Here is a 20,034-nt window from a genome sequence, read left to right on the forward strand (position 1 = left end):
TGTACTCTTCAGACGCAAGGGAATAAGCCAAGGAGAAAAAAATAAGGAGTCATGAAACAAGTAGACTAGCACAAGGGAGTGATAGTGGAGATCCTAGAATGACAGTGAAAGACCTTGTATTAAAATAACTGGGCAAACATAGAAAACAACTGAGACAGTTTAGAGAGTTATGGAGCACTCTAGAGAAATTGATAAGGCTATGTAATGTGCTTCATAGTTACAAAAGCTTAAACAATATAGAGTAGTGGGACTGAAGTAGTATTAAGTATGTTAAAAAGCAGAGAGGGGTGAGGATAAGGAACAATTAACACCATGGAAAACAAAATAAAGTTGAAGACAGGAAAAGTAAACATTATACCACATGTCTCAACTGTGAACAGCACAGAGTCATTATGTTACTAATGGCTACATTACTATGTTAGGAAAGGAGGAGTATTGAAAGCATTCTGAGGGTTGCAGAGACCAGAATGGGGGTACATGAGAGCTGAAGCCTCATTAAATGTAAGGAACTGATATTTCAATAAGTAATAATAAAAGATATTACTTAGACATAAAGAGGTAATCACTTAAAAGGGAGTTGGAAGTAGTTGCCTATAAAGGAGGAAGGAGATGATGACGTGAGGTACTGCTGATTTTACACAGACTTACAGAGCCAGTTGATAGACTGTGCATACACAACTTACATGAAAATTAAAACTAGTATGGATTACATTTTTTGAAAAGTGTACATAGATGTCTACTGTGTTCTTATAGATTTGCATCAGATTATGTTAAAAAATAGATTCTGCCCTGTAGAGACTGATAATTTCTTGTCTGTTTTTGTTACCAGATCAGATCCAGACTGCGAAGACTTGAAAAGATAGTATTTGGAAACCTTGGCATTTCTCAGTTCAAGGAACATATCTTAAGACAAACTGAATACATTAAATTTTTGTAAAGATATTGGTGCATCTAAAAACATTTTATGATCTGCTCGTATTTATGGACTCTGAATAAACTTTATAAGAATGTAGGATTACAGATATCCTAATCTGGCCATTAATTATATGAAAACAAATCCTCAGAAGGGCTTCCCAAACTATCAACTTCTTGGTAAAGGTCTTGATTGTAGTAAGAATGTTTATTCAGTTAAATCCATCTCACTATCTCATCATGAATTATGATATTTTAAATGTATTTTATTTTTTAGTTATCTTCTAAAAATTAGGTTTATAGTAGGACTGCAGTATGATTGTGCTAGTGAAAAGGAACTTTAAATATTTATAAGGGACCATAGTTCATTAATGTGTGTTTAGGTTTTTACTATATATCACCATCAGTAAATCAAAATGTGATATACCAACTAATGTGCTTTGTTTATGATGAAAGAATAATGCTGTGTTAATGCGACGTTGGTGTTTTACTATGAGACATTAGTAGATCTGAGACCAAGTTATGCTGAAGTTCTTTGTCCAATGAGTGTGTATTAAACATCTCTATACCAGTACTAGTCTGGCATTATCCTACACAATGGTGATTGATACAAGGTAAATAAGATACATTCCTTATCCTCAGAGAACTTAAAATTTAATGAGGGACCATTTGAGAATCTTTTAATATATCACATTTAATTTTATTTCATTGGCTGAGTGAAAATATTTTATCTTCAGATTGGGTTATAAAAATTAATGTGTAATTCTTTAATAATTATAACTGACTGCTTATTTCTTTAAAATTCCCCCAGTTTGCTATAGTATGCTGTTAAAATAGACTGTGACTCACCAAACTGTTTTTTTCTCTGAACATAAACTGCTACATAAATGTTCTTTAGAATTTTAGACATATCTCAGGTCTCTACAGTAGGAAATTGTGTTATTCTCACAACTTAATTAAAGACCACTTAGAATTATGAACTCTAAATAGAAACTTTGATTTTAAATCAAACACTAGGAAACTGTACAAAGCAGTGGTATCAATTCTGAAAATTTTTGCGTATAAAGAAAAAGTAGAATATTTGGTTTGTAACATCTTAAACATCCTTAGCTGTGAAAATACTTTTTAAAAAAAAAAACAGGCAAAAGGTGAGTAATAAAAAGGTGTTATAGTAACTGCAGTTGTTGTATATTTCCGAGATTTGAATAAAATTTTTAAGGCTATAGTAAAAGTTCTGTAATTTACTTTCTCATAGTCCTGAAATCCCATTGATTTGGAATTTAGCAAATTGAGAGTTACTCAGGGTCTTCCAGTGATCTAGCATGTTAAGCTACCTTGCCAGCCATTTATAAATTGTTTTGATGAGAATAAAAAGTGAGACTCAGTAACTGAATTGACTCAAATATAAAAGGGACATAATGATGAAAACACTGAATGTGATATACCAAAACAACAACAACAACTGTTATTCCTTAACAATTTTAGGAAGATGCAGAAAGGGGCGATTAAGAGAATTCAAGTCCTCATCCGTCATTTGGTAATAATAGCGATACTAATAGTTATCACTCCAATCACTATATTTTGAGCAAGGTATATCATATATGTGATTTGGTATCATTTAATCCTCGGTAGCTTTATGTGGTAGGCTCTATTATTTGGTTGCTAGACAAGAAAATTAAGGCCTAAAAATGTTTTTAAAATTTGCCAAAGGTCACAGAGCTAGGGAATGGTGGCGCTGGGATTCAGAACCAAACAATCTGTTTAAAATAGATGATTCAGGAGACAAGGGTGTTACAGATATTAGAAATGGACAGATACCTGCCATAAAAATAGCTAAAAGGATTGAAAGGTGTCTCACTGTGGAGGGAGACCAGGATTGGAATGGGAGGTGGTCAGAGATGAAGGACTGCTGCTTTTTTCTTGCTACTTCTTTTAAGTCTATTATCACTTCACATTTTAAACTCTGGACACAATTGACCGATAAAAATAATTCTCATGTTGGTATTCAGTTAATTAGTATTCTACAAACTATAGTAACTCACACTTATGCAAATATTTAGGCAAAATAGAAGTACCTTTTCCTTTGTTTTTATGATCTTCAGATCTGGTTTACATTATGTAAACATCCATTTTTACTCTACAATTTCATGTCAAGATTATGTAGAAGCAAATTGGGCAACAGTAGCCATAGGATGCCATATAAGTGTATATAAGCTGAGGTTGTTGTGTTTGTATTTAACGTCATGCAATTAAAATTTATTGCATTATAAAGCTCAAGCAGATGTTTTTTCATGTTTAGACGTCACTGTGTAGCCAAGCTTAATTTATAAGCTCTGCATTTCAATATAACAGCTCATGAAATGTTCAGAACTTATCCTATTGTATGTTTTGCATTTAAATATTTATATGTGGCCCTGTTCAGCCTGTGCTTTGTAAATCACAAAAGGCCTGAGTTTTATATATTTCTTTTTCATTTATAGATTGTCTGCTAAAAATTATGACCTGTCTCCTGATTGCTCAAGTTATTTTTTTTTCCTTTGGAATTGTTGGCATACCACATTGTTCTTTATTCTTGCAAATACCTAAGACATCCTGCATGTAACGCTGGTATATTTAAAACATAGCATTTTAACTGACTTTGTGCATATTTCTGCTTTCTAATTATTTCTTCTTTTTAGTTTAAAAATAAAACTAATGTTAAAATTTCACTTAATGTTGTAAAAGTAGATTGTTTATTTCTGTGCTTGGAGAGATACAATGATTAAGAAATGGTTATTGTATTTAACTGACTTGTTTCGGGCAACTTATTCCATTTCATACTGAGTCTTCCTCCTTATGGATGCTTTTGCTGGGGTTTGCAAGGGACTTCCTCAGGACCGTGACCCTTCCTTCGATCACTTAATTTCAGTGCCACGCTGGAGGATTTCTCAACATGCGTGCTAAACTGTTTTCTGGCAACTTAGTAAACCAAGGACAAATTAAATCTTTCTCCACATTTTAAGTCACCGAGTAATGCTAGAAGTCATACAGGAATGGTAGGTATTTTGAACATGTAATTTGGTTGGGAACATAATAGTAATAAACATTTTTACAGCTTTTACTATGCATCATGCATTTTCTAGGCACTTTACATAGGGTGGGGCAAAAGTAAGCCTATACAGTTCTCTGTTTGCAAAGCACAGTTTATTCTTATTTATTAATTATTGCATTACTCTACACATGGACAACTGTAAACCTACTATTCCCCATCCTGTATACAGTCATACCTCATTTTATTGTGCTTTGCTTTATTGCCCTTCATAGTTGTTGCACATTTTACAAATTGCAGGCAAGACCCTCCACCAAAGGATTACAGCTGACTTTATTGTGGTGGTCTGGGTTTGAATCCACAGTATCTCCAAGGTTTGTATGTATTAATTTATGTAAACCTCATAACAACCTTATGAGGTATATGCTGTTCTTATCTGTATTACAAATACAGGCTTTGCAAGATTTGCAAGACCTTATCTCAACACAAAGGTGTTTTTGTGCTCCCCTGAGTTAATGATTTTTACATTTTTAAAGCCACCTCATACCCATCTGAACACCACATGTAGTTATCAGAATATTCTTGACTGTTTACTATACTGTACTTTACATCTCCATGACTACTCTGTAACAACAAATTTGTACTTCTTTTTTTAAATACATTTTGTTGATTATGCTATTACAGTTGTCCCATTTTCCCCCCTTCATTCCCCTCCACCTTGCACACCCCCTCCCACCCACATTTCCCCCCTTTAGTTCATGTCCATGTGTCATACTTATAAGTTCTTTAGCTTCTACATTTCCCATAATATTCTTGCCCTCCCCCTGTCTCTTTTTACCTACCTTCTATGCTACTTATTCCCTGTACCTTTCCCTCCTCTCTCCTCCTCCCATACTCCTGTTGATGACCCTCCATGTGATCTCCATTTCTGTGGTTCTGTTCCTCTTCTAGTTGTTTGCTTAGTTTTTGTTTTAGGCATGCTTGTTAATAATTGTATTTCTTAATCCCTGCACCTTTTTTGACTCATTCTGACCCCCTACCACCTGGCAGCCATCAAAATGTTCTCTGTATCTGGGTCTGTTTCTGTTCTGTTTGTGTGTTTTTTAGATTCAGTTGTTGATAGGTATGTACTTATTGCCATTTCATTGTTCATATTTTTCATCTCATTTTCTTAAAGAAGACCCTTTAACATTTTTTAATTATTTTTTATTTTTTTATTGATTATGCCATTACAGTTCTATTCCCCCCTTCATTCCCCTCCACCCTACCCCCCCGCCCCCACCATTGCCCCCCCTTTAGTTTATGACCGTGTGTCTCAAGTTCTTTAGATTCTATACTTCCCATACTATTCTTGCCCCCCATCTATTTTCTATCTACTGTCTATGCTACTTATTTTCTGTACCTTCTCCCCCCTTCTCCTCCTCCCACTCCCCTGTTGCTAACCCTCCTTGAGATCTTCATTTCTATGGTTCCACTCCTGATCTAGCTGTCCTTTTAGTTTGCTTTTGTTTTAGGTGTGGTTATTAATAACTGTGAGTTTGCTGTCCTTTCACTGTTCATGTTTTTTTAACTTCTTTTTCTTAGGTAAGTCCCTTGAACATTTCATATAATAAGGGCTTCGTGATGATGAACTCCTTGAATTTGATCTTATCTGAGAAGCACTTTATCTGTCCTTCCATGCTAAATGAAAGTTTTGCTGGATAGAGCAATCTTGGTTGTAGGTCTTTGGATTTCATGACTTGGAATACCTCTTTCCAGCCCCTTCTTGCCTGGAAGGTCTCTTTTGAGAAATCAGCTGACAGTCTGATGAGAACTCCTTTGTAGGTGACTGTCCCCTTAGCTCTTGCTGCTTCTAGGATTCTCGCCTTCATTTTAATCTTGGCTAATGTAATTATGATGTGCCTTGGTGTGTTTCTTCTTGGGTCCAACTTCTTTGGGACTCTCTGAGCTTCCTGAATTTCCTGGAAGTCTATTTCCTTTGCCAGATTGGGGAAATTCTCCTTTATTATTTGTTCAAATAAGTTTTCTACTGGTGGCTGTTCCTTTCCCCCTTCTGGTGCCCCTATAATTCGTATGTTGGAGCGTTTAAAGATGTCCTGGAGGTTCCTAAGACTCTCCTCATTTCTTTGAATTCTTGCTTCTTGACTCTTTTCTGTTTGGCCATTATTTGTTTTCTTCTGGTCCACTCCATTGATTTGAGTCCCAGTTTCCTTTTCATTGCTATTGGTTTCCTGTGCAATTCCTTTCATTTCAATTAGTTTCGCCTTCATATGTTTGTCTAATTTGTGGCTATAATCAACCAGTTCTGTGAGGATCCTGATCACCGGTGTTTTAAACTGTGCATCTGAGAGTTTTGCTATTTCTTCACCACTTAGATTTATAGGCTGTGGGGCTTTGAGTTCTTGAGCCATTTTTGGTCTGTTCACACCCTTTAAGTGTGAGAAGACGGTGCCTTGGACTCCCAGGTCGCTGGATTGTGACGCTATATGTGGGGGCGTGGTCAGAGCCAGGAAATGGCGACCCCCTCTGTTGTTTCACGCCACTGGGTGAGTAGCCGAGCCTTAGGTGGTTCGCCAGGGTTGGGCCACTCAGAGTCGCTGGGTTATGACACTATATGTGGAGGTGGGGTCAGAGCGGGGAAATGGTGGCACCCTCCGCTGCCACCTGCGGTGGAGACCCTCTGGGTCCCGGTCCAATCGCCCACTCCCTCGCTTGTCTATCCGCGCACCAACCCACGACCACTGTCAACCCGCATCCCTGCTCCCTCGCTGTTTTCCTGCGGTTGCTGGGTCTCTCACTAGGTTCAACCCTGCGCCTGGATTCCGCGCACTTGAATCCATCTGACCGAGTTTTCCTGTGCTACCCGGATCCACCAGCTGCTGGTTTCGCCCCTTACTGGTCAGGCTGAAGAATTTGTTGTTAACAGACTTCCGAAAAGTTCAATTTTCTGTGTTCTGGCTGTTTTCTGTTGCTAATATTTAGTTGTCTCTAAACTTGGTTGTGTGAGGAAGCACGGCGTCTCCACCTATGCCTCCATCTTGGCGGAAGTCCCCCCCCCCCCTTTAACATTTCATGTAATACTGGTTTGGTGGTGATAAACCCCTTCAACTTTATCTTGTCTGGGAAGCTCATTATCGGTCCTTTGATTCTAAATGATAGCTTCACTAGGTAGCATAATCCTGGTTGTAGGTCCTTGCTTTTCATTATTTTTAATATTTCTTGCCAGTCCCTTCTGGCCTGCAAAGGTTCTGTTGAGGAATCAGCTGACAGTCTTATCGGTGCTCCCTTGTAGGTAACTTTCTGCTTTTCCCTTGCTGCTTTTGAGATTCTTTCTTTGTCTTTAATCTTTTGCATTTTAATTATGATGTGTCTTGGTGTGGGCCTCTAGTCTCTTTGCATTCATCTTCTTTGGAACTCTGTACTTCCTGAATGTGTCTATTTCCTTCACCAAGTTAGGGAAGTTTGTCATATTTTCAAATAGGTTTCCAATTTCTTGCTCTCTCCTCCTTCCAGCACCTGCATAATGCAAATGTTGGTACAGTTGAAATTGTCTCAGACACTTCTTATACTATCCTCATTTTGGTTTGCTTTTTCAATATATTTTATTGATTATGCTATTACAGTTGAGCCATTATCCCCCCTTCATTCCCCTCTGCCCTGTACACCCCTTCCACCAGCATTTCCCCCTTAGTTCATGTCCATGGTTTGTACATATAAGGCTTCTCCATTTTCTGTACTATTCTTAAGCTCCACCTATTTTGTACCTACCATTTATGCTTTTTATTCCTTGTCCCTTTTCCCCTTCTCTCCGCTCCCCCTCCCCCTCCCTGCTGATAACCCTCCATGTCATCTCTGTTTCTGTGATTCTGTTCCTGTTCTAGTTGTTGGCTTAGTTTGTTTTGTTTTTTAGGTTCAGTTGTTGATAGTTGTGAAATTGTTGTCATTTTACTGTTCATACTTTTGATCATTTTTTTCTCAGATGAGTCCCTTTAACATTTCCTATAATAAGGGTTTGGTGATGATGAACTTCACCTTATCTGGGAAGCACTTTATCTGCCCTTCCATTCTAAGTGAAAGCTTTGCTGTACAGTGTAATCTTGGATGTAAGTCTTTGCCTTTCATGACCTCAAATACTTTCCAGCCCCTTCTTGCCTACAAGGTTTCTTTTGAAAAATCAGCTGACAGCCTTATGGGAACTCCTTTGTAAGTAACTATCTTGTTGCTATCTTTTCTCTTGTTGCTTTTAAGATTCTCTCCTTATCTTTAATCTTGGGTAATATAATTATAATGTGCCTTGGTGTGTTCCTCCTTGGGCCCAACTTCTTTGGGACTCTCTGAGCTTCCTGGACTTCCTGTAAATCTAGTTCCTTTGCCAGATTGAGGAAGTTCTCCTTTATTTTTTCAAATAAATTTTCAATTTCTTGCTTTTCCTCTTCTCCTTCTGACACCACTATGATTCAGCTGTTGGAATGTTTAAAGTTATCCTGGAGGTTCCTAAGCCTCTCCTCATTTTTTTGAATTCTTGTTTCTTCATTCTGTTCTGCTTAGATTATTTTTTCCTTCTGCTCCAGACTATTGATTCAAGTCTGGTTTCCTTCACATCACTGTTAGTGCCCTGTGCATTTTCCTTTATTTCACTTTTCATAGCCTTCACTTATTTCTCTATTTTGCAGCCATACCAAACCAATTCTGTGAGCTCCTGAATACCAGTGGTTTGAACTGTACATCTGATAGGTTGGCTGTCTGTTCATTGCTTAGTTGTATTTTTTCTGGAGTTATGATCTATCTATTCTTTAATTTGGGCCAATTTTTTTTCTCAGCACACCTGTTATGTAGTAAGGGGCAGAGCCTTAGGTATTTGCCAGGGTTGGGCAGCCCACATCACTGCATAGTGACACTATATGTGGGGGAGGGGTCCAAGAGGGAACAGTGCCGTTTGCTCAGCTGGTTTTCTGTCACTTCTTCCACTACCCACCTGCAAATTGGGTCCTTCTGGTGCTGATTCCAAGGTGTGTACATTGTAGGACCTTGTGGGTCTCCGACGAAATCTTCTATGAGGCTAGGAGTTTCTCCCACCACCTCAACACCCACAGTTTTTTTCAGTCAGAGGTTTTGAGGCCTTATATTCCCCTCACTGGAACCCTGGGTTGCATGGCCTGTCTCTCTTCCCAGTTGTTCCTCCCAGTTTATTCGCACACAAGTGTGTGACCACGTGCTTCGCCAGCCAGTGCCTCACCATGACTCCTCTCTGCCCTTCCTACTGGTCTGGGTGAATGTTTCTTCTTTAAATCCTTGGTTGTCAGATTTCCATACAGTTTGATTTTCAGGCAGTTCTAGTTGTTTTTTGTTTTTAAATTTGTCATCCTTTTGGTTGTGCGAGGAGGCACAGTATATCTACATACACCTCCATTTTGGCAGGCTGGGTTTTGCGAGGAGTGGGGGTGGTTTGCTGTTTTGATTGGGTATCTTTTGCTTCCTTATATTCCAGATCACTGATTTGCCTCTCAGGTTCATATACTCTACTATTGATTACCTGTAAATTACTTTTCAGCTCAGTTTGTGTATCTCTCATTTCTGACTGATGATTCTTTTTTATGTTTTGTGTGTGTGTATGTGCCACTGAGTGTAGGGGCAACTTTCCTCTCAAGTCCCCCCGACTGCCATGGATGAAAGTAATTATGACTGAGACATGATGTGATCTGCTTGGGGAGGAGAAGTGGCCATTTTCCCAGAGGAAAAAGGCCTTGAGCAATGGCCAGTTTCTCAGGGGAAAATGGTGTTGAACCCACTCCTTCAGGGGCTTTTATTGGGTTGTAATACACAGAAATACAGGTCGGCAAGGATCAAACAGTAGATAACATTTCAAAGAAATCTGAGGGCTTGGTATGAGTCAGAGTCTGTCAGGAACAGAGTTTTAGGGTTTCCTGCTCGAACCCTTAACATATGAATGAAAGTGCTCTTAGCAGAGCAGATTTCACAGGTTTATCAGGAAGCCTTTGTGGTGCCAGATTGTTCCCTGGACACGCTCTAGTAAGGCAAGGAGCTGCACCCATCCCCATCAGGTATTCATACTTAAGGGGATTAGAGCCAGAAAGCACTTCCAGAGAACATGGGGACTCAGGCTTTATCAAAGCTGGGGGGCGAGAGTCCATTGCTCTTTGTTGCAGCCCTCCCCCCCAAGTCCTTCCGTGAAGGCCACCCAAGTGATCAAGTCTGGCTTAGGTTGCCCCCCTGCTGTGAGGGGTCTTACCCGTCATTGACTTCCGAGCAAGTTTTGGGGGCAGGGAGGAAACTGAGGCAGCGTTTGCTACTAGAGACGAGCTTTGTCTTCTGCAGCTGGCATTCCAGAGGTCATCCCTCACCCTTAGCCATAAGGGGTTGAGATAAAATTCCTAGAACCAGGCAGAGTGGTCTACAACAACTTAGGTTCTCACTAAGTTCATTAAGTATCTGTATAACCAGTGTGTTGAACTCTGCATCTAATAAATGGCTTGTCTCCATTTTGTTTAGTTCTTTTTTGGGAGTTTTGGTCTGTTCTTTCATTTGGGCCATGTTTCTTTGTCTCCTCATTTTGGCAGCTTCCCTGTGTTTGTTTCTATGAATTAGGTAGAGCTGCTACATCTCCAGTTTGGTGGAGTTGCTTTTTGTAGTAAGTGTCCCGTAGAGTCCAATCGCACAGCCTCCCCCATCACCCAAGTGGGGCATAACAGGTATGCCCCTCTACCCCATGTGGGCTCGTACACCCTCCAGTTATAGTTGAACCTTGATTGCTATTGACACATCAGTGCGAGGGATTGACCCCCAGGTCCATGGGCTGCAAGGATTGGCTCCAACCACCGACCACCATAAATAATCAGCTGTACAGGGAGGTACAGTCCCACCCCCCAAGAGCAGGACTTATTTCATCAGGGCTCTGGTGCTTGCTGAGTCCAGCCCTTAAGAAAGTTGCTTGTGGAGGTGATTGGGTGGTGCTTCAATATGGTCTGAAGCTGTCCACCAGATGTACTGGCTCTGGGGCCTCCCGGAAGGTGCAGGTCAAGGTCAGCCATTGCCTTCGTCCTACCCAGGACCACACAGCATGCGCTACAAAGTGATCTGCAGATGACTGCTACTTGTGCTGGGCTCGGAGGTGCCCAGGAGAGGCAAAGATGCAAACCAAGGCTGGCTGCTGCTAGTACCAGGCCTGGGGCCACTTAGGCATATGGGGCTCACTGAGGCCAAATGCTGCTTGTTTGAGAGACTTTAGGAAAGCAGACCTCATGCCAAGACAGGTATTAGTATAGAAAAAGCGCTGGAAACAGCTTGAGTGGGTCCTCAAACTGAGCAGGGCACGGCTCAGGAAATTACCAGGGTGGATCAAACAATGTGAGCCCTATTGGTGGAGTCTCAGTAACAGCGCCTGCCAACCAGCTCTGTAGTAGGAGAAGGAGGGTTCATCAAAGGAGTAATGGCCTCTCTGCCAACCCAGCTCTTGTCCTGATCCAGACAGTTCATTTTCTCTGTCTCTGGTGCCTTTCAAGCTGCTGCCCCCATGTTGGAGCTCAGAGGGAGGGTGTCCAAGTAAGTTCCTATGAGGGGAACTGCCTTGGACTCCAGAAACTTTCTGTCTCATTCAGCCACAATAACACTGGCTTTTACTGCCAGAAGTTATGGGGCTTCTCTTATGGCACTGGAACCCTGGGCTGGAAGGCCTGGTGTTTAACTGGGACCCCTCGGTCCTCAGGGGATATCCCTCTCAATTTTATCTGCCACATGTGGGTATGGGACCAGCCCATTCTACATTTCTGCCCCTCCTACCAGTCTTGTCTTTAAATCCCTAGTTGTGGAAGTTTCATTCTGCTAGATTTAAGGTATTTCTGAATGGTAGTTCTGTAGTTTAGCTCTAATTTTGATGTGGTTGTGGGAGGATGGGAGTACCACATTTACCTATGCCCTCATCTTTTCTAGAAGTCTAAAACCTTTCCAAAAGAAAATGGAGAAGCAGTGGATACTATATGCAGCCTACAAAGCCTAAAGTTATCTACTGTCAGGTGCTTTACATAAAAACTCTGCCAACACTTGTCATAAATGTTGAAAGTGAAGCAAGAGAGGTTAAATAACTTTCCTACAGTCATACTGCAAATAAACAGAGGATCCCAGATTTTGAGTCTAGACAATCTGGCTCCAGAATCTGTATTCTTAACCTCTAAAGGCATCTCAAAAAGCTATGGACTGCTTTAAAATTGGATGGAATGAACCGAAATCACTTTAATCATATGAAAGATGAAAAAAAAGATGAAATGGCTGAAAAGGCATGCTCTTTTTTCCCCCAGTAAGACTGATGTCTCAGCCCTCTAAAGGTTTTTTTCTTCCTTTTCTTTAAATTGGTATCAACAGATGGGGCAGAATCTGAAACAACCATGTGATAATATTTTTAAGTAAATCATACAAAGATTATCCCCATGCATCTGGCTTGGAGTTCAGCTTTCATGATTTTTACCAATATTTTGAGGTAAATGATAACTAGTTGATTGTCTTGAAATGTATATGGTAAAATGTGGAAACATTTCTCACTCAGTTTGTTCATATGCATTTTAGGTGACCGCAGGGAGCAAACTATAGCTAAAAATATTTTCTTAATTACAAATAATTCATGGGTGTACCTCAGTATTCTAAATTTTTGTGTTTTGACTTAGAGAAATAAATATAGCCACAAAAGACTAGGCCCAGAAATCAATCTCTCTCTCTCTCTCTCCCTCCCTCCTTCTCATCTGTCTTGAAAAAGTTCATAAGTCCTCCCAAGTATTTTGTGAAATACCATAATGTTATAGTAAAATGTTACTAAAATAGGTGTATGACAGGTGTCAAACTCATTTTCACCAGGGGCCAGCTCAACCTCAAGGTTGCCTTCAAAGGGCTGAATGTAACTTTAGGACTGTGTAAATGTAACTACTCCTTATCTAGGGGCAAGGAGCTCGGTGCTGCTGCCAGGTAGAAACAAGGTACAGGGCCAGATAAAACCAGGTAGAGGGCTGGATTTAGCCCACAAGTCTGTGTTTGCCACCTCTGGTGTATGCTTACTCCAGTTAAATGTAATCACTAAAGTTGGAGTTAAAGCCGATTTCACATTCAAGCTCTATCTACTTAGGCACAGTACAATAATGTGTGATGATATCAGGATGCACCATCCTAACATCAGAAGCTCACACTTTACTCAGTTTTGTGACTACTAACTTTCCTCCCAGGGCTTACATGAACAGATTTATAGATATATCTTGCGAGTATATTATTCTTGCCATGTTTTAAGGCTTGCTGTTCTGTTGCAGTTTTGGGGGGGGTTTTTGTAACTCTTTAATGTGATACATCAGTTCTTCATCTGCTCTTGCCATTTCTTAGAACTTTATTCTGTATTTGATCATTTCTCATGCATTTTTTAGATCTTGGATTATTAGTATTTTAAATACTGTTTACTAACTTGTAAGTTTAATTTGTAGCTTCACAAAATATCACTAATTATACCTTTCCACATTCTGAAACCCCCATACTGTGAATAATTTTATTTCTAGATAGCAGGGCAAGGTTTTTAAAGAAACTTTATATCAATAAAAATTTCTAAGACCTTATATCAACATATATCTTGTTAATATTAAAGTTGTCTTTTCTGCCCTGGCTGGTGTGGCTCAGTGAATTGAGTGCTGGCCCGAAAACCAAAGGGTCACTAGTTCAAAGCCCAGTCACAATACATGCCTGGGTTGCAGGACACATCCCCAGCAGGGGGCATGCAAGAGGCAACCACATATTGCTATTTCTCTCCCTCTCTCCCTCTTTTCCCCGCTCTCTAAAAAATAAATAAATAAAACATTTTAAGTTCTTTTTTCTAATATGTCATGTATCTAACACCCAACAATTTTTAAATGTTAATTATATTTTAGCTGCTTATGAGGGGATATTGGTTTTATATAGTCATGAGGCAGTATTTATCAGCTCATTAGATTTCTACATTTAACAAGTAGAAATAATATTCATCACAGAGCTTGTTGGAAAATAGAAAGAAACAAGGAATAGATTATAGTTCTTTGTAAAGAGAGATCAGGACAAGCCTGAGGCTTCTGCTCCATGGTAAGTGGACAGCCTCTCAGTCTTTCTCTGAATAGGGCTTGCCCTGCAGTAGAATAATATTCAAGCAACAACTGTGTTTAGAAAGCCTACAATTATATTTCCTTTTAATATAACATCAGAATTACTAGCACTGCAAGAAGACCTCATTTAGCCTTAAAGGTTATATAATACTCTAACTTAATTACATCCTTATTTTTATTATGTTTATTTACATATCTACTTATGTATTCTACTTCCCATAAGCAAACTGAGAAAGAATATCTACATACTAAAGTTAGTTCAAAATAAAATGCTAAATCATAATACTAAGAGTGTCTCTTATACTAAGAAAACCTTGAAATAGTTCAGTTAACTCATTTTTAACTTTTTTCTTTAGTCCTACTTCAAATTGTTCTTCAAAAGGCCTAAATTAATATCACTGTATATGAATCTGTTAAGGTAGTCCTCTAATCAACTGCAGTCAGAAAAGAATAATTTGATAGTGTAACTACAAGTGTAAACTCTCTAATTATAAAGAAGGAACCTAAATCTTTTATCTTCTTACAAAGAATAGTTATCAAGTGGGAGAGGTTAGGGCCCTGGCATCTGGAATAGAACTGTCTCATGGGGGCCTTCAGAAAAGTCGTGATCTCAGGTCGTTTTCAAGTCTGTGTCCTGTCGATGAGTAGATGTCTCACTAATTGTACATTTGTTTATTCCAGTAATCCCAGGACACAGCCTGGAAGCCAGAAAATAAACGCATTAGAGATTGACATGGCTTTGCAACAGTTGGGGTAGGGGGGTACAGTTATTGATCTTTTTAAAGAGTGAAACATCAATCGCTTCTCGGCCTTTTGGCTAAGATCAAGTGTAGTATCTGTTCTTATCAGTTTAAAGAGTGAAACATCAATTTGTTTTTTCACTTACTGATACACTCACTGGTTGCTTCTGGTGTGTGCCCTGACTGGAGATCAAACCCACAGTCTTGGTGTATCAGGACAATGCTCTAACCAACTGAGCTTCCTGGCCAGGGCACAATTGTGTTTTGAATGTTCGAGTCTCTATTATAATTCTTTACTGAAGAATTTATCTTTATCTTCCTCTCATGACTAGTGACTGTCTTAGTCACTTTTGTCGTGAATATTTACTCACCATCTGAGATCTTACTCTGATTTCTATCTGAAGTGTTTTCTAAACAGGTATAGTAGTTCCTACAGTTCCCTGTGGAAAGTCTTAACGTATTCTATTAAATCGAACCACATGACACTGCCATTGGCCCAGAGTGGCTGAATGATAGCACTTTAGTGTGGTTCAAATGAAATCACCTAGAAAGAATTTTGTGGGGAATACCTAGGCAGCCAGAACCTACCTAGCCTGACCCACAAGAAAGCTGTGGTGAAAAATGTAGCGACAGTACTTTGTAGTTTCGTGCCTCAAACTTAGCCACTAATCTGAGAGATTCCTTAACTTCTCAAAATACTGTTTTTTAAAATAATTTTATTTAGTTATTTTTCAAGTACACTTGTTTGTCTATTTCTCCCATCCCAGCCCCCCCCCCCGTGCTCCCACCTCCCTCCCATTTCCACCCCCCTTAGTTCTCGTCCCTGTGTCCTTCATATTTGTTCCTCTAAATCCCTCCCCCTCTTTCTCCCTTAAATTCCCTTCCCTCTTCCCTCTGGTCACTGTCCCCTTGTCCTCTATTTCAGTGTCTTGGTTTTTATTCTGCTTGCTTGTTTGTTTTATTGTTTAGCTTCCTGTTAAAGGTGAGATCATATGGTATTTGTCTTTCAACTCCTGGCCTATTTCACTCAGCATAATGCTTTCCAGTTCCATCCATGTTGTTGCAAAGGGTAGTAGCTCCTTCTTTCTCTCTGCTGCATAGAATTCCATTGTGTATATGTACCACAATTTTTTGATCCATTCATTTACTGATGGGCACCTAGGTTGCTTCCAACTCTTGGCTATTGTAAATTGTGCTGCTATGAACATTGTGGTGCATAGGTTCTTTGAAATTGATGTTTTAGGATTCTTAGGATGTAATCCTAGCAGCGGAATTGCTGGGTCAAAAGGCAGGTCGATTTTTATTTTTCTGAGAAAATTCCATACTGTTTTCCATAATGGTTGTACCAGTCTGCAATCCCACCAACAGTGAACTAAGGACCCCTTTTTCCCACAACCTCTCCAACATTTGTTGTTTGTTGCTTTGTTTATGATAGCCATCCTGACTGGTGTAAAGTGGTATCTCATTGTGGTTTTAATTTGCATCTCTCTGATAGCTAACGATATTGAGCATCTCTTCATGTGTCTCTGGATATTCTGTATGTCCTCCTTGGAGAGGTGTCTGTTCAAGTCCTTTGCCCATTTTTTAATTGAGTTAGATGTCTTCTTAGAGTGGAGTCGTGTAAGTTCTTTGTATAACAAAATACTGTTTTGATGTGTTTTATGAACCACATCAGAATATCTCAGGCTCGGCATCTCGTTTCCGCTGCCACTCCTTGTCAGCGCCGGATGATAAGCACTCAGTTGTGCCCCACGTCTTCCCTTCCCTGTTTTGGAGCTTCCCTATTTGGGCTCCCTTTTCCCCAGCAGGACCATTCATGCATCACCCAGCAGGGGGACCATTGGCCAGTGGGAGACAGGAGCCAGTGAATAAATTCTTCCCTTTCTCTATGCTTCCCATCAATCATGGACAGTCGAGACTCACTATTTATAGCTTCTGGGATGGTTCCTCTGAATCTAACAATTAGTCACACTTAGCAGCAGACAGCTACATAGCATGTCCTCATATCACCTCCCTCCTAACCTGCTTTATTCTGCTTTTCCAGAACTTCACTCCCTGATAAAGTAACAGCACAGAACCCTCCTGCTTCAGCAGTGCTTTCTGGGGAACCCAGGTTATGTCCCAACAGTAGTTCTCAAATTTCGATCAATCACTTATGGTAAATAAATATGCTGAAGTGTGAGAAACATTCACTTAGGACATTTTCTTTCCATTTTAAAATAAACTTTAGCCCTGGCCAGGTGGCTCAGTTGGTTGGAGCATTGTCCCATACACCAAAAAGTTGCAGGTTCAGTTTCTAGTTTCTCTCTCTTTCTCTCTCTCTCTCTCTCTCTCTCTCTCCAACTCTCTCATATCAATAAACATGTCTTCTTTGGGTGAGGATTAAATAAAATGATAAAATAGACTTTATATTTAGAACAGTTTTAAGTTCACAGCAAAACTGAGCAGAAAACACAAAGATTCCCCACACACTCCTAACTCCACCTAGGCACTATCCACATCCTGATGTCCTAGCGTTGTGAAGCACATAAACATCACCCTCAGGTAAGCGTAGTGGCAATGAGTTTATCAAAAGCTGCCTTTGAAGTAAGGTTAAGGGTAACTCGGAATAAGCACACTTCACCCTATCTCCCAATTACAAAACCTACAGAGACCAGCTATTTGAGTGTACGGACCTGAGGACTGTGAGAAGGAAAAGGTAACAGGCAGATTGAAGAAGACAAGTTTCACATGCCACGAGTTTCTCATCCCCTCTTCCTGTGCTTAAGGCTGACTAAAACCCAGAACTGGTCATCTGTGCAGGCAGAGTTCTGGGAAAAACTCTCTAATTCTCACTTAGAGTGGGTAAGGAGTCTCCCAATGATCAGCAGAAAGTAAGGAAATACTCCACTCTTCTTTTCTACATTTTGTTGTGTGCCCGCAGTGGGGAGACCGTGGACAGCTAAAATTCTGAAGAAGGGGAATCGTGTGCTATAATCAAAGGCGCTGTGGTCCCAAAAGGATGTGGTAAATCCTCCTTCCTTTTGTTCTGTCTCCCCACTGCTTGGCCCAGATGGGGATGCATTCACAGAAGCACATGGTCAGGTGGGGTACATAAAGCCCCAGCTCTATGAATAGAGGATAAAAAGGGGGGAACCCAGAGAACTGTAAAGTTTGGGGAGGGAAGAGATCAGCAAAGCAAGCCCATAAAGTCATTTATGGATTCTTAGCCTTACCCTCATTAAATAGCAGACAGAATTTGAGAGCAGAATTACAGTTTACCTATGACCCAAATCCAAAACTGGCTACTGGGTGGCACATACACATGAGCTAGATCTAAATAAAACTGAAGTTTTTTTAAAAAACAAATTACATTGAAACTACAACAAGACTGGTTGGAACTTTGGGCCTGAGTCCAACCAGATTGCCCTCTAAAATAAAATTCTCAACAATTTCCATAAAATTTAAATAAAATTCAGGCACTCATAACTTAATATTCAAATGTTCAGTATACAGTCCAAAATTACTAAATATACAAAAAAAAACAGAAAAACACATGGGAGATGAAAAAGTAGCTAATGCCGATGCCAGCATGACACAGATGTTAGAGTTAGGTAATAAAAACTTTAGAACAGCTATTATAAAAGTGCTCAGAGTAAAGATGAACACTCTTGAGATAAATGGGGAGATAGAAAGTCTCAACATAGAACTAGAAATAACAAATGAATGAAAATTTTTAAACTAAAAAAATGATGAATAAAAATTCACAGCATGGGCTCAATTACAGAATGAAAATGAGAGAGGAAAGACTCTGAACTTGAAGGTATATTAATAGATATTATCCAATCTGAATAGGAAAAAAGGTGGAATAAAAAAATTAACAAAGCCTGGGGGGCTTGCGGGACAATATCAAAAAGTCTGCGTTCTTGTAATTAGCACCCCAAAAGGATAGAAAGGAACACAAAGCAATTAAAAGTATTTGAAGTAGTAATAGCTGAAAACTTATCAATTTTGGTGAAGGGCATAACCTACAGATTTCAGAAGTTCAGATTGAAAGCAGCCAGGGAAGCCCTGGCTTGTGTAGCTCAGTGGATTGAGCATGGGCTTTGAACCAGAGGGTTGCCAGTTCAATTCCCAGTCAGGGCATATGCCTGGGTTGCAGGCCAGGTTTCCAGTAGGGGGCACATGAAAAGCAACCACACATTGATGTTTCTCTCCTCCTCTTTCTTCTTCTCTTCCTCTCTCTCTAAAAATATGTAAGTGAAATCTAAAAAAAAAAAAACAAAAACAAAAAATGTTCCTCTTGGAAGGAAATACAGTAATCTTAAATAATTTTTTTAAAAGAGAGAGAAAATAAAACAGCTAGAGAAAATGACACATTACTTATAGGAAAATAAAAATTCAAATGACTGCTGATTTCTCATTAGAAATCATTAAATTTAGAAGAAAGTGGTGTACCACTTTTTAAACTACTTTAAGCACAGACAGGACATCCAGCAGCTGCTCATTGAATAGAATCCAAACACAGACATGAAGCCGAGCACCCCCTCACCACAAAGAACAAGACAGACCGCACTAGAAGGGAATCCCCTCATTGAATGCCCAATTGCTTGCACCATCCAACAAATATTCTCTGCTGGCAAGACTCAGCAGATGGTTCAACTAGTCTTTCAACAACAGAAATGTGCTGAAACAAACTATGTGAACTAGCTTTCTTAAGTTGTTCAATGGGAACGTGGCTTCCCTTGAAAAAAGAAGGGACTGGCCAAGATGATCTTAACATTCCCGTTAGCTTGATGCAAGAGGGGACAGCAGGGGAATGTACACCCTACAGAGGAGTGTGCTTCAGAGACTTTGGAATACTAACTACAACCAGCTGTAGGAGCAAAGTGGGAATGGATTGATCACACTTTGAAAAATCAAGCCAGACTGACACAATCTCTAACCAAGAAATATAGTTGATTCAACCATTCCATGGGTATCATGAATTCTTAAAGATGAAGCATCTCCCTGGCTGCAGCGAGCTGCATTCATGGTGATGTAAATGGGCTCAAAATTTCACTGGTCTTCAAAGTTGACTGAGTCTCTCAGGAAGCCATTGGGGAGCAGAACTTGATAATCAGGGAGGAGAAAGTGCTGCACACCTCTATCCCCATCTGCTGACTCCACCTCAGGTGAAGCTCACTGCATAAGGAAACCCCTTGACATGGAGGACTCAGGGCTCTGAGGGAGTCAGGGAACCACACAGCACACAAGA

The 20,034-nt window shown here is 39.8% G+C and overlaps 1 protein-coding gene and 1 pseudogene across 1 annotated transcript in view; both read left to right on the plus strand.

Annotated features, from left to right (window-relative positions):
- Positions 1-3,620, plus strand: part of ARL6 (ADP ribosylation factor like GTPase 6) — a 56,210-nt gene extending 52,590 nt beyond the window's left edge. The window contains exon 9 of the mRNA XM_053663540.1: positions 830-3,620. Within this exon, the coding sequence (XP_053519515.1) occupies positions 830-855 (26 nt within the window). The 3' untranslated portion in view covers positions 856-3,620. The remainder of the gene's footprint in view (positions 1-829) is intronic.
- An 11,235-nt stretch (positions 3,621-14,855) lies between these two features.
- LOC119039022 (uncharacterized) lies at positions 14,856-15,058 on the plus strand (annotated as a pseudogene).
- Positions 15,059-20,034: the final 4,976 nt, after the last annotated feature.

The sequence above is a fragment of the Artibeus jamaicensis genome, unplaced genomic scaffold (assembly GCF_021234435.1).
Source record: "Artibeus jamaicensis isolate MK-2021 breed Jamaican fruit bat unplaced genomic scaffold, CSHL_Jam_final contig_3206, whole genome shotgun sequence".
NCBI classification, from domain to species: domain Eukaryota; kingdom Metazoa; phylum Chordata; class Mammalia; order Chiroptera; family Phyllostomidae; genus Artibeus; species Artibeus jamaicensis.